The 17,147-nt window shown below is 44.7% G+C and overlaps 1 protein-coding gene across 1 annotated transcript in view; it reads right to left on the bottom strand.

The window, feature by feature from the left end:
* Window positions 1–4,140: 4,140 nt before the first annotated feature.
* TSC22D2 (TSC22 domain family, member 2) overlaps window positions 4,141–17,147 on the bottom strand; it is a 25,826-nt gene continuing 12,819 nt past the window's right edge. Inside the window, exons 3-5 of the mRNA XM_010082349.1 lie at window positions 13,189–13,260; window positions 5,155–5,206; window positions 4,141–4,401 (exon numbers count right to left, since the gene is read on the bottom strand). Coding sequence (XP_010080651.1) covers window positions 4,141–4,401; window positions 5,155–5,206; window positions 13,189–13,260 — 385 coding nt within the window. The remainder of the gene's footprint in view (window positions 4,402–5,154; window positions 5,207–13,188; window positions 13,261–17,147) is intronic.

Here is a 17,147-nt window from a genome sequence, read left to right as displayed (position 1 = left end):
GCCTTCCCAGCCAGGGCAGGAGAAACGCAACGGAGTTCACGCCAGCTGGAACGGGACTGGTCCACGAGGCTGCTGCTTAGCTGAAACCCTACCTCAGCATCATGAATTTGTTACTGCAAAGCAAAGCTCTTTTCCAGAAAAGCCAGGCCCAGCCTAGCCCAGCACTTTGGAACAGGGGCCGGAGATGCTCTGAAGGACAGGCAGGCTCAGCTGCCCTCACCATTCACTCCTCTCCTCACCTCCAGGAGCCTTGTGTGGCGCTGAGAGAGCCCGTGTCCCTTCTGGTCAACCTGCTGCCCAAGAATTTGCCAAACCCCTTTCAGAACACCCTCCCTGCCTCCACCCCATCCTGTGGGAACCAGCTCCACAGTCCACCACGAGCCTGTAGGTGAGATCCGGTAAACCACAGTTCTGGGCTCACCCATCACCTTCCCTCCAGCCTCTCCAGCTGCTTGTCAGCCCTCCTCAGGCTCCCCTCATTAAGCATTTCCTCATTAAGCATTTCCTCTGCATCCTCCATTGTTTCTTTAGCCTTTCCCTGCATCTTCTGTCCCATCCTCTCGCTCAGAGCCCCCACAGAGCAAAGCACCATCATCGCTCTGAGACCCTTCTGCTCTCGCACGCTTTCTGCCGCAGAGACAGGACGCGTGCCCTCCCTCCCAGCCATGCCCAGCACACCCACAGCTGCAGGGTCAGCCCCATCCCAAATCCCAAAGCACAGCCAGCCCCGCAGCTGAATCACATCTCTGTCACAGGGAAGCCACAGAATAATTTCAAAGACGCGCTGCAGGGACAGGCAGCAGCCCCGCTTCCCCCAGAGCACAGCGCCGCACCCCAGGAGCCCACGGGCACAGGCAGCTCCCCGAACACGCTGGTTTCCCAAACGAGCACCCAAGAGCAATGGCCTGACCCCGTGCTGCCGCACCCCTCCGCAGCGCCAGCGAGACCCCAGCATGGGGAGCACAGGTCCCCACCGCCCAGCCCCACGCAACACCAACGCTGATGGGGAGGCGGCTGAGGACATTGCCAGTGCCGTCCCACGCGAGGACAAAGGCTCCACAGCAGCGGGAAGGTGACAGACACCGCACACAAAGCGATGCCGCAGCCGGTGCAGCTCAGCGCTAACACCAGCGTTCGGCAGCAAGCCTTTCTTCCCCACCCCAAATCAAACGTTTTAACAACATCAAGATGATCTCACGCACAGATGCTGCTGTTCCTCTCTCCCCCCAGCCTCAGGCTGACTCTCGGGAAGGGACAGCAGCGATTCAAAGACCCTCTCCTGCCATTTCATGGCCCCCGCACTGCGAGCTGCTGGCGTTCGGAGCGGAGCACAGCCTGCCACTAGGAGAGCGTTGAAACAAAAAACCAAACCCGACGAGGGGAGCGAGGCAAACAAAGGACTTCCCACAGCATCACTTTAATCTTTGTTTTATCCCCTATTTTTATCAGACTTACTACGTGCTTTTTTCTTCCAGGGAAAAAGACCTCCCCGGAGCACCGGTGAGTGCATCTGGCCATTGCCGTGCGGCAGAGCTCGCACAACCTGGGCATGAGCCTGACGCGGGAGGGAGAGGAGCCATAGACAGCAGCCCCACAGGAACACAGAAGTGCTCAGGACTGTCTCATCAGCCCGATTTTCTGCTGTTACTATCAACAGGACATCAACAACTTCAGTCATGGTTCAGCTGTCTCCTTTCTCTTTCTCTCCTTCAGAATGCATTGACAATTCGTGTTCCCTCCGTAAGTTTTAAGCAACAACTCACCTGAACAGCGTCAGTTCCCAGAACTCCTCCAGTCTGTCCCTTGTCACTTGTTTTACCAGCTGATCTAACCAGGCAGGATCTGAACACACCTGCATCCTTCTGAACAGCAGGCATGAGCTGGGATCACACTGGAGGGAAAATACACTCAGCTACTGAAAGATTTTGTTTTTTAATTTGAGCGCAAAGCTCTCATTTCACTGAAGGATTTACAGCAGGATACATCCGTGCTTACAGCTAGCCAGCAACACCCATCTACAACTAAAGTGAAAATCATTTTAGTGCATCACACACACACAGACACGGCTTTTTTTGAACTGGGCTGTGAACTAACCAACGCTTACCTGCAGGGTGTGATACTTGAAGTTTCTGGAACATGGGACAAAGATGCTTCCTTGAGATCTGAAGACACCAAAACTTGCAGTTCCCAGTGTTGCTGCTTTTGTTGTGCTTCACCTAACACCCAGACCTGCGCAGAGCTGGACACACATGGACAAGGGCAAGGCAGGGAAGCAAACATCTGCAGCAACCCGACAGAACAGGCAGCAGCTCGAGCGACCTGCACTGCAGCACACAGGGCTGACGGCGCGGAGCTGCGCCCATGACGCCAGCATGGGAAGGCACAGGGGACAGCTTGCTCTTGTAGACGTTTCTCAGAAGTAAACTCTTGGCTTTAGCACACTAAGACACCAAACTGTTCCAACACCCCAGCACACAGCCAAGCATTAGTTTATCTGTATCAGTGCAAAAACCAAACCAGCAGGGTCACTGACAGCGTCAGAATTATGCTTTTCCTCAAATAAAAGAAAAAAGTCTGCTGCAAGAGAAGCAGTTATCTCGGCATTATTCTCTTACTGGCTCCCTGCAGCTACCTTTCTCCATTTTGTTAAGAAAAAAAGTGCTACTGAATTTAATTACACTGTAACATCTACAGCAAAAAAAAAAAATCTCAAAACTGCAGTTTAATTTCAGAAAATGTGTTAAAATATATATATTCATACATCAATTTGACACACTGTGTTAGTTTACACAAGTTATGGTCTCTCTTGAAACTGCATTTATGAAATGTACATTTTTAATTTAAATACTCAGTATACACTGCACTTAATCTGCATGTTGCATTTATTAAATACATTAAAATCTGCAATGTAACAAAACGTTTTCTGCATACGAAATTCAAAACACCATTTTAAATGAACAAAAGATGGCTCACTTCATTTATTTTTTTTTTAAACAACTAGTGCATAGCACACTAGCTCAGCTCCACCAACACCAGCTGTTCTTTCTTTTTTATTTAACATTGTTCACAGACTATTACATATTACAATAAGAGTGCTGGATAAAAACATGAGGTACGAAAGTGGTTCAAAGATTATAGGTCATGCAGATCATGCTAGACAGCAAAGAAAGTTGTGAATGAGAGAACACTAAATAAAAATACATAAAGAATGTGCATTATAAAATAAAAAAAAAAACCAACCCTCAATTACACAGCTTTGCTTCTTTGGTTACAAAGTAGGTTGAACAATTTCACAGCTTTTTATTCCCACCCCAAAAAAATTATACGAAATGTCCAAAAGCAGAGGAATCATGGCAATTTCTCTCTATTAGAAAGTAGAAACAGAAATGAGCAAAGTTTTCTTCATCAAAATAGCCCATCGATTATTTATTATATCACAATAACTGGTGACTACCTGTACAGATGCACTATGGTCTTCATACTTACACTCTATACAAAATTTACATTCAAGCTGGATCTTTACTACCGTAAATAAATACCAAAGGTAAATTGCCATTAGTGTTAGAAATATGCCAGGATTCTTTTGTTCAATTATTGCCTAAACATTTTATCTATTAAACGCAATCCCACCTATCATTTTACTGATACATACATTTATTAAAAAAAATTAAAAAAGTTCTGTGACATTGTTCATGTACATTATGAAAATAGCAGCCCTGTAATAAATAAAACAAATAAATGAAACTAATGTAGGCAAATGTTACTTATATTGAAAGAACAGTGGCTCTGAAGATGGATTGTTACTTCTTACCAGATAGCAAGGCTCAAAGTAATCCATGGGAAAGAGAAACTTTGGGGAGCCACCAAAGCTCTTCAAGACCTCACTCCTGCACACCAAGCAAATGCGTTCTTTGTGTTAAGAACTCCTTCCACACCTCCCTCATGCACTGCTAACGGACACCACCCGCACTCGTGACACACCGGGGAGGGACAGCTCTCAGAGTGATTGTCTAATACTGAAAAGGCCAAACACACAACAGAAGCATGGCTACGTGCTCTCATATAAAGTGGAAAGAACATCAGTGGCACACAAGGACAGACTGCTCTCGGGTTTTTGTTTTCCAAGGAGGCGAGGAAGCGTCACGCTGAGGAGACATTCGGCTGCTGTGGAGGTTGCACTGGCTGCGGAGGCTGTGCTATCGCTGTCTGCGCCTGCGAAGTGCTACTGGGATTGGCCTGTTGGGTTGAGAGTTGGGATAACTGATCGTTGTTGGAAAGAGATTTTAACAGTGCGTTTTCTCGTTCAAGTAAAGAGTTTCTTTCAACTAATTCTTTTATTTGTTCCTTCAGGACTTCCACTTCTTCTCTCACTGCATACATCAAATGGCTTTTCACGAGATCCTGCCAAGAACAAGTTTTAACAGTTACACCAAGCGCAAGAACAGTTTTGTTCCACTCCGACCCCAGAACTTACTGTTTGACTGCTTTCTCTGCAGTAAGCGGTAAGCCCGGAAAACTAAAGCACTCATCACTAAAAATGTGGGTAAATCAGCCTCCAAGAGCAAATAACCCCGCTCTTTAATTCACTGCAAAGGGGCCCTTACATCAAAAGCTTTGTTTCCAGCATCCACCATTAAGTTCTACTGGTTACGCTGAAGACACGGACTAGAACTATGGTCCAGCTACTCATAGTGAAACCGTCAGCTCTAAGGCTTTGACCGGAGGCAGGAGTCTGTGTTACGCAATCCCAGGCACTGGGGTGCACGAGAACTGAGAAATAAGAAAGCCTCTAAATCAGCAGAGGCAAACAGATGTAACTGAAGCTGAACAAAATGTCAAGGATGGCATAAAAGACAATGCTGAAGTAAGATTTAATGTGCTTTTTTTTTCTGCATCCCTTTAAGTTCAGATTGTTCACTGAAATTTGTAGGAAAATTCATTCAGGAACACTTCTGGGCCAAAAGTAAAGGCAACCCTGCTTTGTGGCCATCCTATAGCTGATACAGAAAAGCCCTTTTTCAAATGATGGTCTCAGTCCGACCACACTGAAGAGATCATGGAATATTACGGACTCACAGGAACACAATACAGCTGGACACTCGTGCTCAGTGACGAACCACTGACCCCATTACAAATAACTTATTTTTTACTTACCATTGCCTGTTCTATTTTGTTGTCAATGGCAACAACACTTGCACCAGATGCACTGTAAATACAAGGAGAAAACTTTGTGAGCATTACTGTATCATTCAGTTCTAACTACGCAGCCACTGGCAGCCGCAGGACTCCTAGAACATGCTTTCACTGGAAGGCTAAAGCTCCCGATTGAAGAATTCATCATAAAATCATGGGGGTTGCCCCCACCCCTATTGCCCCGTACAGTTAAGAGCTCTTCAGAAACACTGCTCCTTCAGTTTATAATTCCTCAGACTATGCTCATGACACCCATAACCAGAAAAATGCATTTGAATAAACAGCAAATTAACTGCTTTGATTCCTTGCCTCATTTTTCAGCTTTCTTCACTGGGGAAAACAGGGATTCACGGGACATTAACGAGGTCCTTACCTCTAGTTTTATTTCTGCTAAATTGCTTTTATAAAGCATTGACGAAAAAAACAGTTATGATATTTGTTCTCAGGGTTTACTTGAAGACTACTTTCCAGTTAAGAAGCCCCTAGATCAGCACCATATTCACAGCTGTGAGGTGGAGTGGCAGCAGTCAATAGCGCAGTCAGACCAGACCAAAGCCTCAACCCCACGAGCGCACTCCCTCGGTTTCAGTGAATTCTCACTGGGTCACGCTTCACACCTAAGAAATGCGCTGCCCTCGGGTGGCTGCAGGAAGGGTTACAAAGACACACTAGTGCAGAGCAGCCCAACAAACCCCTCGGTCACCACTGTAAGGACGTGTGTTCGCTGTGTGAAACAAGATGCTGAACTGCATCTTTAAATCCTGGGCTGCAGCAATCCAAGCCTTAATGTTCTTGGTCTGTTTTCAAGCCACAATGCAGGAGCTGGCTGGTAACTCTCTGCAGTGTGTGTGTGTGATGCCCCTGTCCTCTCGTAGCCTCTGGTCTCTCTGTTTGCAGAGGGGCTGTGCCCCCCAGGAGGTGGGACAGGACACCCCACGCTGTCGCCTGCAGCAGAGGAACCCCCCAGCAGGCACAGAGCACTCCACCGTCCCGCACTCCCACCCCAGGTCTGGGTGGTGGGATTTCACCCCACAGCTCCGTGTCTGACACCCGGCGGCAGCTCTCGGCTGGTGGCCAGGCCCGCCGGTGATAGCTGCTGATAACGCTCCCCAGCGATGGCAGTCGCTATCAGCCCTGTGCAGCTACGTTTAAAAAAGCAAATGCACGGCAAAACCGCCAGCGTTGCAGTCATGCTTGGAAACTCACCTCTCTGAAAATACCTAACACTGAAACCAAGTGTTAAGAAAAAACTACTTATGGGTTTTTAAAACAACTTTTGGCAATATGTTCAGCAGTATTAGTTACACACATGAAACAAAGCTCAACTATGGAAACAATATGACCCTGGAGAGATCCACCGTACCAGGTCTCATGAGAACTGCCAGTACCTAGCACCAGGCATTCCCAACTGCAGGGACTCCGCTTTTCAGACCGAGGGGGTAACAGCCTCTGTTTCCAAACTGAACAAAGTTTGCAGTCTAAAACAAAAGTGCTAGAGACCCATTTCGCAACAAAATTGTTCCACTGTCTTACTGCCTTCTAAGTCTCTCTCAAGACATATTCATGGCAAACCTCCTCAGAATAAAAAGTATTTATAATTCATGACAAGGTTAAGTATTCCCTTCCATCCCGAATTCATGTGTTTCAGATCTATCTGAAACTGTCAAAACTGCCTGTGTTCAAGAGTCACTGAAAGCCCCAAGACTGCTCCATGTCCTGACAGCCTCTCGAGAACTGCTCCAGAAGGCAGGTGAGGCAGCTCTGGGGAGACAAAGACAAGAGGAGCGAAATTAAACAGCATGCTCTATAGTGGGATCTGCTTCTGCATCTCTGCAGCGTAATTACACACCTTCTGACAATACTTTCCCAGTTAAATTTGAGATTGGGACTTGGTTCTTCTATTCCTGTTTCAGCTATTTCCCAGTAAAGTCCACTACAGCCCTCACTCAAAGCTCAGGCACTCATTCCATCAGTTCCACGAAAAAGCCTCTCAAAGGGAAGAGACAAGCAGCCCTCCCCTTCATTGCCTGGAACACTTGCACCGGCGTGGCACGCTGCAGAAGCACCTTTCCTGTGCCATACTCCGTGCTCCAAATTCTCGTCTGCCTTTTAAACGAGCGCAGCGTTCACAATGTGGGTATAAGGACAGTCCTCCCCGTAAGCGTGATGCGAATGCAGCCAGAGAAACCACCGCTCCCATCCATATTTTACACTTAAGCGCTGAAAGCCATGAGTAGTTTATACACTCCTGTTATTCGTGTCAATATTCTCATTGCCCTCATCCCCAGAGCAGCTCCCGCTATTACCAAAGTACCGAGCCAGGATTCCAGGTCTGGTCCCTGCACAAACCCCGGCATCCATCCTGCTCGGCTCCAGCGGCAGAGTGCAGGACCCACAGACCACCGCCCACCCACCCAGCCCAGGAGGAGCTCCACACCGACAGAGCAGCCTGCAGTTTGTCAGATGCGGTTTTATCCTGATGACAATGTTTCATTTCACTTTCTAAAAGCACGTGAGAATTTGATTTTATGCTAGCACAATTGCCATGCCTCTGCCCTGCACGCAGTCTGCAGTGCTCCCCACACCAAGCAGCTCCCGAGACACTGGGAAGCAGAGCACTCCAGTGCCAGCTGTTCTTATGGCACCGTCCAAATATGCTGCCAAATCTTAAGATTTTGTATTTTTCTCAAATCCTTAATTGTTGGTATCAAATCCCAGTTTGCATTAAAATATTTTATCCCATGGCTGCAGAATGAAATTTATGGATGCAAGCCAGTCTTTATGAAAAGACCACGGGGAAAAAAGCCTGTTAAGTAAGTCTTTCTGGATGTCACAACTGGAAAGAGCTCGATGCATTCTGTGAGTGTACCATCCACTGTATGTCCAGTGCCTCAACCTGCAAATTCTTGAGTTAGAAGCAAAAAGACACCACTTAGCTCTTATTAAAAAAACCCAAACTATTACTACGCCATGCTTTTAGACAAAGATGACTGCTCCAGGAACTACAGAAGTCTGACAATTACTGTCAAAGCTGTAATACATAAACAAAGATCCACATCAAGCGATGTAGGGTAGTTGAAAGGGATGCATTAGGCTTTTTTTTTTTTTTTTTTTTGTAACTGCAAACTTACCTCCCCCCCAGAGCCACCTGGCTACCATACATACACACTGTAAGCTAAGAGCAGACCTCCATTTGACTTGAACCTCCAAGTTAAGGTTAAGTAAATGAAGACTCTAACCAAAAAGAGGTTATATTGGTATACCGAGATCACTCTGAAGCCCATCAAGTACCAGGCAAGATTTACAGTCATCAAAACTGACAAAGATTACCTAGCAGTTTGCCACTTCCAGAGATGGATGGGGGAAAGCTAGATTTGGACTGCTAATAACACTGCCTAGCTACAGCTCCCAACCAGGGTATGCAGCGTTTGGAACAACATGTTTTATCAAATACTTACAGCTTGCACCTCTGAATTCTTTATGTTGTATTTCAGGTATATTTCTCTTATATGCCTACAACTCAAGAACAGCACTGTAATTTTTCTTGTCTCAAATGAATTGCAAAGTGAGAGAACTATCTTGGACAGTCACGTATACACAGATGAAGAAAACAGGAAGAGAGCTGGTGAGTGAGGCAGGTCTGATTTCTAACACCTGTTACACAATATACAGCAATCACACGCATCCCATTCCTAAAAGCCTCCATAGAATTCTGACTCCATTGCTGCAAAAACTTTTCCTATGGAGACACGGTATCCCTAGAGTATGCTAAGATGATATTGGAAAGATGTTTCAGTGTCAATATTCTCGTTGCCCTCATCCCCAGAGGCAGTAGCCCTGTTAGCAAACTTCACTGAAAATACAGATCTTGTATAACGACCAAACAAGTGTTCTTTGTCAAACATAATTTAGCAGTTCAAGAAAGCTTACTTACTACGGACTATTCCAAAACTTGAACAACACGGTTCACAGAATGGGAAAGCAAATAAAATAAATGACTAATGGAAAAATTGAGGATGAGTGGGTCATAAGACAGCAAAAAAGGTTAACATCTTGATGTTAACTTGTTAATGGTGGGAGGAAAATTTAACCTTCACCTCACATTCACAGGGACCAAGATCTATCTCAATGGCAAATTCAACCAGCACCACTGTACCAGCACCACTGTACTCAGCCTGGTGTTTTTACCATTAACGTCCTCAGATACAACTGTCATCCTTCTAGGAGACAGGTTCTCCAAAATTAACTTTGAAATCTAGGTAGAAAGACTAGGAATCAAACTCCAAAATAAAGGCATTTGCAGCTCAGTTCCCTCAGTATGCTTAAAAAAATAATGCAGTGGTTCATTTTTAGAGATCCCACTCTCCTCAGTACTGTGTGTATTTTCTGCCAACAGTAGGAACGAGAGTTATAAACAGCCTATTTCAGCACTGCCAAGCGCTAGGCTAGGTATCAGCGTTTCACATCGACATGAGACTGCAAATCCTCCCGACTGGAGGATGCACACTAATTTTGAAGCTTCAGGTTTTTTAGTCAGTAACGAAAAACCTATTCTGGATTCAGCTGTGTTACTGATGATCTGCACACCTTCCCAAAGAACCCCCCAGCAGACTGCCACAATGCCTGACTTTTCCTGCTTTTTGTTGTTGTGGCAAAGTCTGCCTGCAGAACAGGCTCCAGGAGGCTACACCAATGCTAGCAGAGTCTTGTCCAAGAGCCTCTATCAGCCAAGGCTTCCGCTAAACACCAGATCGACCCCGCTTTAGGTTGAAGAGGAAAAGCTGTTACCCACAGCAGTCTCAGACCGACGTGTCTGAACCAAGCCATCTCCTCCAGCTCTTCTGTTGGTACTGCTTTAACCCAAACTGTCCAGCAACCTCTCTGGAAGGCACAGTAAGGCACCTTGGAGCGTTCCCACGTTTGTTTTGCTCTCAAGGGAACTACAAACTGAGACAGTAAGTGTGCGAATTTATTAACTGTCTGGATCAGTGTGTTACGTGAAATGTCAGCCCCATCCTAAGACTCTCTTTAAATTTCATATGGAGTTTTAGACTTCTAATTTCAGATCAGAAAATTTCAGCCCTAAGAGAACGTCCAGACAAGGCTACAACCAGAAAGGGGGAGATGTGTAACCCTTGACTTTCTCCTGTCTCCAGGAGGAACACCTCCTTTAACAGAAAGGCACAGAACAGGGAAAGGGAAGTTCAGCAAAATCCCTCACAGGAAGAGATGCTGTCTAATTCATCACATTTACAGAAGAAGAAAGATGTTTTCAGCAACACACTGAATACTTTTATCTGGGTGCTAATCTGGAGAGGGGTTACTTTACATTGTGAAGGTTCAATGCTTCACACAAATGCAATGGAAATATAAATCCTACTGCTTCAAATTCAGGTTTACCAACAACGGCTGTTTTAGGCAAACCCATCTAAAGCTCCTACGGCACTGTCACCATACAAAGGCAACCCTGGCACAGGAGAGCCATCATCCCCATCATGCGAATATCCCCAGAGCCATTATTCCCCTTAATCCCTGCAGTAACCACGCCAGATTAAAAGAAAGACCCTCGAGACTTATGCCCTTAGCAACCCCTCTGTGAACACTACGCAGGGAGAATACTCGCAGGCACTCTACAAGTGTGTCGGTCATAACCAGTATTTCACTAATACGTAAGGGTGTGAAGGCTACCAGCACTCTTCCCTGCTGCGGTGTGTTAGTGAAAAACAAACAAGTCTCCATTTTACTGGAGCAACTTAGCAATATTCTACCGTCTATTGCAACAGCATGTGGTTAGCTGTGCTGACTTCCAATGGTCCCAAGAGATGGCTGCTCACAGAAGAATAATCTGTACTTGTTAGAAAAAAACGACTGAAATTACACAGGAAGATTTTCTATTACATTTACACTAAAGTCTCCTAACTCAAGCCCCTGAAGTTCACAGACTAATTGTGAAGGAGCTGCAAAATGTAATTAAAGAGCCTCCTGCCAGCAGGCTTTAAGATCCTGATGTTTTGCAGTGTGTTAACCCCCACATTTTGGGATGGGGAAACAAAGGGATTTTGAGGAAATTAGAGAAGCTTATCATTGTCACAGCAGAGATCTCTCTTTCACAAACTGGAGATCACAAAAAAAGCCCCATATCACTGTACTCGTTATCAAACTACAAGTCCAACAGCAGATCCCCACCTGCATCAGCAGCCATCCTGCCCATGCAGAGTGGAGAGACCGGGCGCCGTCGGTGTCCTGTCCTGCTGCTGCTGGGACGTGTGTCCCTGGCAGAGCCGCACGGCGGAGCTCCACCGTACCCCTGCCCAGGGAAGGGCTCCCCAGAGCTGGCTTTACTGGCTATGCCCTTGAAGCTCCCTCCATTAGGTTTTCATTGGAAGTTTACTGTTGAAACTTCCCGGTTTCAATCATCTAGTAACGGAAAACTATGTCTTAACTACGATCTTAAGAAAATCTAATAAGTAGGTTAAAAATGCAAAACCTCCTAAACCCTGTCAAAGACTTTGGAATTTGAACAATTATAATTTTAAAAATTGCATCAATCCTGATGAATTTGTTTCTATGTTTTTGCAAATACCTGCTTTTACCACCAAGTGTTCAACAGCAAAGATGCAAGACTATTTTTAAAGGAAACCATTTACATTCTTCTACCTGAATTTAATGGTTTTCTATATCCCATGCTTCCAGCCCTTGCTTCAAACACTGCGCATAAAACTCAGATTTGTGAAGCCTCAATCTTAATAATTATTTGATTTTAGATTTTTTTGAATCAGCTTCCTCATCTTACGAGATATTTTAAGTTAAGAGACATGAAAATAGACAAACAGACGAAGGCTGGACCTTCAAGTGAGCATTTAGTCTAACCACCAGATTTGTATTCAAGGCCCTGAAGTTTATTTGAGTCAAATAATTAAGCTCCTTGGAACATAAATACCAACTCTGTCCCATGAATACAGGAAAGTGGCATCAAATTTGTACAAGTTTCTGCTAGGAAAGGAAGATGTGCTTTTGAAACACAGCCCAATGCTAGCGCTTCAGCAAAACCAGAGCAGGATGCATTAGCGTTGCTTTTAACCAGTGCTGTGCCATATACAAACTGTGGCCAAGCAAACTTCAAAGGATTCAGTCAAGCTTTGCAGGTTGAAAAGCCTCTCAAACACAGCCAGTACAGTGATTAAATAGTTATCAATACTTCAACAGCTTCTACAGAGCTTGCTAAGCAGAAGTATTGTGACAAGCCAGAGCATCACAAGGCATGAGGTGACATAATCACTAGAACTTCAACTTAATGCTGACAAAAAACCCCTTTGAGATCATTAAAGTGTGTGAAAGGAACGGTCTGCAGCTCCTGATGAATTAGTAACACACCTCTGACAAGGCATGTCCCTCACAGAAATGCCTTCACTGCAGCTTCTCGCCATGAGTTCAGTGCTAACTCAGTAGGTTTACTTCATCCAAGGATCTTGTCATGGTTCACGTTTGTTCTCCATCTAGCTTTACTTCAGCAGAAAGAAAGCAAGCCAGAAAGATTCCTTTCCTGGTTTTGTGACTGCAAGATTTTAACTTTGCCAAAATTGTGTCTAAATATGACATTTTCACAACTTGTTTTCTGATATAGGACTCAACAGCCACAATACCAAAAGTTTCCTCTTTTTTGGAAAAGGAAGCTGTAAATATTTCAGTGCAGGCCAGCTAGTAGCTGACTAGCATTAAACTCTCTCAGCTCACACATTATGTATGCACATGCACAACAGCAGGAGGAAGAAAATTGTCATGTCATATATATTTTAGACTTATTTAGCTTTAAGTTTCAGAACGAATACTTCACTTCCATGACTGCTTTCAGACCTTCATGCTGCAGAAGCCCAGTATGAAGTTCTATACACAAGCAGCAGTTCTGTGCAAATAAAAATGACGAGAAACTTGCATAGAGCCAAGCTGTTCATGCATACCTCAGCACGTATGCATTCCATACTTAAGCATTCATACCTATCCCAGAAGGTCTTTGACTCGCGTAACTTGTTGAAATGGAACGCTTGGTAGAATGCAGTTGACGGATTCCTATGAGATCCAAGAATCAAACAGAAATATTGAAAATGGGTAGGCAATAGAAATACTCTCTTATTCAATCTGCATTACAAAGTAAATTAGCAGTCCAGACAGGTTAAATTTTTGTCCAAAAGTTTACAGACTTCACAGAATGCCTACAGAACAGTTTCACGATTGAAAGGTCTTACTGTTTCTATGGATTTCCATTAAGGAGACACTGATTCAAAAAGAAAAATAATCTTTGAGCCCTATGGATTTTCACACTATATCAAGTTGCTACTGTAAAAACAGGACCATAAAGCCATTAATGAAACATCTCATGTCACGCTGACCCTCTTGCGTAGGTAAGCTGTATACCACTCTAATGCTAGGCATACCTCAATTCAAAAGACACCTTTCGCATGTTTCATATTTCACAAAATGTCTCTGCAAACAGAACCCTCTATTTCTGTTCTACTTAGCACCCCACTTGATATTCAAAACACACGGGTTCTCCAAGGGGACCTAGAAGTCAGAGCTAAATATGCCACATTCAAGCTATGACAGATGAAGTTACAGCTGAACACCAGATCAAGCTAAGATTGAAAAGTGGAATCTGAAATATCGTTAACTTTTCAAGGGGCTGTCAGTCATCCTCGTGCTTCCCCTTCTTGACACGCAATAAACAGGGTGACCGCTGTTCAGAGGCGCTTTGCCAAGCAGTAAACCGGAGTGCTCCAGGTACCGCTCCGGGTCCCACAAGCCTTCGGCACAGGCTCCAGTGACCCCGCTGAAAGCCAGACGCCACAGCACAAATTCTGTCCCCAGTGCCAATCCCCGAGACAGCCTGACCCTCCTCATCCAGCACGTGTCTGCCCTACAGACAGCAACCACACCAGGAGAGTCACTTGAAAATCTTAATTCTCCAAAGTCGCATCTGAACGCTTACTGCTTACAAGATGCTGGATGAAGCACAAAGTCAAAATTCTCTACTGCTAGGGGCTGTATCAGAGCTTTATACTTGAGCTCCTGCGATCCCTCCGGCAGAGTTCACCCCGATGCTGGTATAGCTGTACCAGCCCTAGAGAAGAATGCAACAGCTCAGCTGAAAAATCTTCTGAAAAGCTAGCATTAGTGCAAATTCCTCTTAAAGCCAGTTTTAAAATTAAAAGTTTATATCAATGTTAGAAGCACATGTGCCCATCCCTTCTCTAAGTTTAAGGCAAGAATATTTCTTAAAGCAACTGTCTTGAAGTTATTTATTTCCATTTAAGTACAATTACAGTATATTTGAAATCATAGGAAAAAAACAGCAGAAAACACTATCTGAAGTAATTTGATTCCAAATTTTTTTTTATTTTGCAGGTGTATACCAAAAACCTCATGAGGAAAATTATATTTGTGCATCAGCAATGATCAGGAATCACTTGTTTGAAGTGTCTGTCATTCCTTCTCCCACCTTCACCACTCTGCCCTTCAAAAAAAAAAAAATTCCATGCGAGTCTGGAACTTAGCTTAAAACCTGCTACAGAGGTTCCTTGATCAGGCTGGTGAATATCATGCCCTTATGTCAGTACTACTTATGTATTCCTAAGAAGTGTTGCACACTTGAGTGACAACTAAATACCACTAATTATAGGAAGAGCAACACAATAGCTAAAGGATATTGGAGTGACACAGGGAGCTAACATATGGAGAGCAATTGGCATCCAGAGATCAGGAGCACTTTCCTTTGTGGAAGGGAAGGAGGACGCCCAAGCCCTTCTAACTCAGTTGGCTGTGGGGAGTACGTACAAAGTCCATTCCTCAGAAAGGGACTGTAAATAGAAAGTCATTTAACCTTAAAGATAAATTTACTTGCAGCATATAAAACCCTGTTGCTATTGTTAGGTATAAAAAGTTGTGGCTTATAACCACACGGCGTGTATGTCACACAGTCTATTTTTACACTGATACCCTGTGCGCTATATATATAGCTCATACTATTCTCAAGCAAGTATCTGGACAGGTATGAAAGTTTCCTCGTTAAACTCTCATTTGTACCCCCTGCTGTTGACATTGCTTTTGCGTTACTGCAGACAATTAAGAGAACATCTTTTGCTCTGTAGCTGTATTCTAGCAGGATGTTAACTGGAGTTGGGAGAGGGGGCTGTTGGTGGGTGCTGCTCAAACAGGAACAGCAGATCCACAGGGGTAACATGAATGATGCCTAACATGGAGTCTGAACTAATACGGTTGAGTTTCAGACTGGTGAGGCATCTGTTTTTAACCATATCAAACAGCAAAAGGTGAGAGAATTACTGGAAACTCCTTTCAGCTTGAAGAAACAATTGGGAGGATGGCTGACGGCAGCAGTATCACCCAGCCTGCTGCTGCGGCATCACAGCTGAACACCAAAGTCTGTCTGACGCTGCTTTAACTGGACCAGAAAAGCAGACTCCCCAGGTCCCCTCCCCGGCAGACAGCTGGGTCCAAGCCTCAGTCCCAGCTGTTGGCAGACTGACATGGTGGAGCCCAGAGCCAGCCAGAAACGGGGCGTCACTGCCACTGAACCCAAGAACGAGAGCCCACCTCCTCTTCCCCAGGCACTTCTCTTCCTGCGTCTCTGGGGAGACAGGTATTCCCAAAGACAGAGGCTTGATTCCAGTCCCAGAGACCATGACAGACACCTAGCTTAGCACATTTAAACATTCAGAATATACCTCAATTGGTAAAAAATGCCCCTATAAAGAAGCCCTACAACACATACCATATTTATTTCCTTTAAAAGGTTCACCCACATCAACATTCACAACACACTCTGATGTTACGGTTTCTAAGAGTTTTCCTGCAACAGAAGTTTGACTTAAATTTAAAGGATGAGAATTTATTCAGTTCTCTGAATACCTGAAACTTCACGTTGTCTGTTTAAAAGGGAAGTCTCAACCACATCCCAAGTCTCACCTCATATTCGAAAGAGCATCCTCCCCCTGCCACTCATCGGGACAAGCATACGCCAAATACAGACTCCATCCTAGAGAGCTCTGCTTTGCCAGAAACCATGCCCATGAAGGCTGTCAAATTCTCAAATTCACAGATATATGTTGTTTAGCTTAAACAATGGTACCGGCTGTGGAAGTGATGGGGAGCAGCTGGGCACACAGAGGCTGCTGAGCAGATGTCTTTTTTCCAGCTGCTACCTCTGGAGGAACAGTAACATCCCTGCTGATGACATAGCTGAAGCTATGTTTCAATCTTCAAACTACTCACCAACAGCAACAATAAAGGGCAACAAAAGGAGGAAAATGTGAAGAATACCACACTTTTTTTTTCCCCCCTCAAGGTGGCAAAATTAGGGAAAAAAAAAACCCAAAAATCACACTAGACCACTTCAGACAGTTTTCCCTTTCCACATCAATTACTATTACTTTCATTAACTTTGATTTTTGATCCACAAGATTAAAAAGGCCTAAGCACCCATCTTTGAGGAACATGAAAATACCAGCTCTGACAATCCATGCTCAATACCTCAGAGGAAAACCAAAACAACGCAGAACCACCTATTTATTATTACCTAGACAGCAGCAAGCCAACATGGACTGCCTTTTCAGAGGCTTACAGCAGACAAAAACATCTGAGAAAAAAATAACAGGCCTCATATAGAAAGAACACAGAAGATGTGATCAAGTTATAAAATTAATAGAGCTTCTAATGCCATCTTGCATAGCATTTCGTAAGTGAGAATGTGGCTTGTTCAAAGCGGGTCCACCACTGACAACTACTCTGTACACATGGCTCTCCAAGGGTTCAGTGGAAGGATGCGTCAGAGCTCTCCAGGGGTCTCCTCCGCGGGGGATCTAGGATACTTTAATCCATGACTTGGACAGTGGAGCACAGACTATCTTTACATTTGCAGATGATCTGCAAGCACTCTGGACAGC

The sequence above is a fragment of the Pterocles gutturalis genome, unplaced genomic scaffold, assembly GCF_000699245.1.
Source record: "Pterocles gutturalis isolate BGI_N339 unplaced genomic scaffold, ASM69924v1 scaffold26749, whole genome shotgun sequence".
NCBI classification, from domain to species: Eukaryota; Metazoa; Chordata; class Aves; order Pterocliformes; family Pteroclidae; genus Pterocles; species Pterocles gutturalis.
The sequence above is the reverse complement of the archived record's forward strand: the minus strand, read 5'-3'. Positions and strand labels throughout refer to the sequence as shown.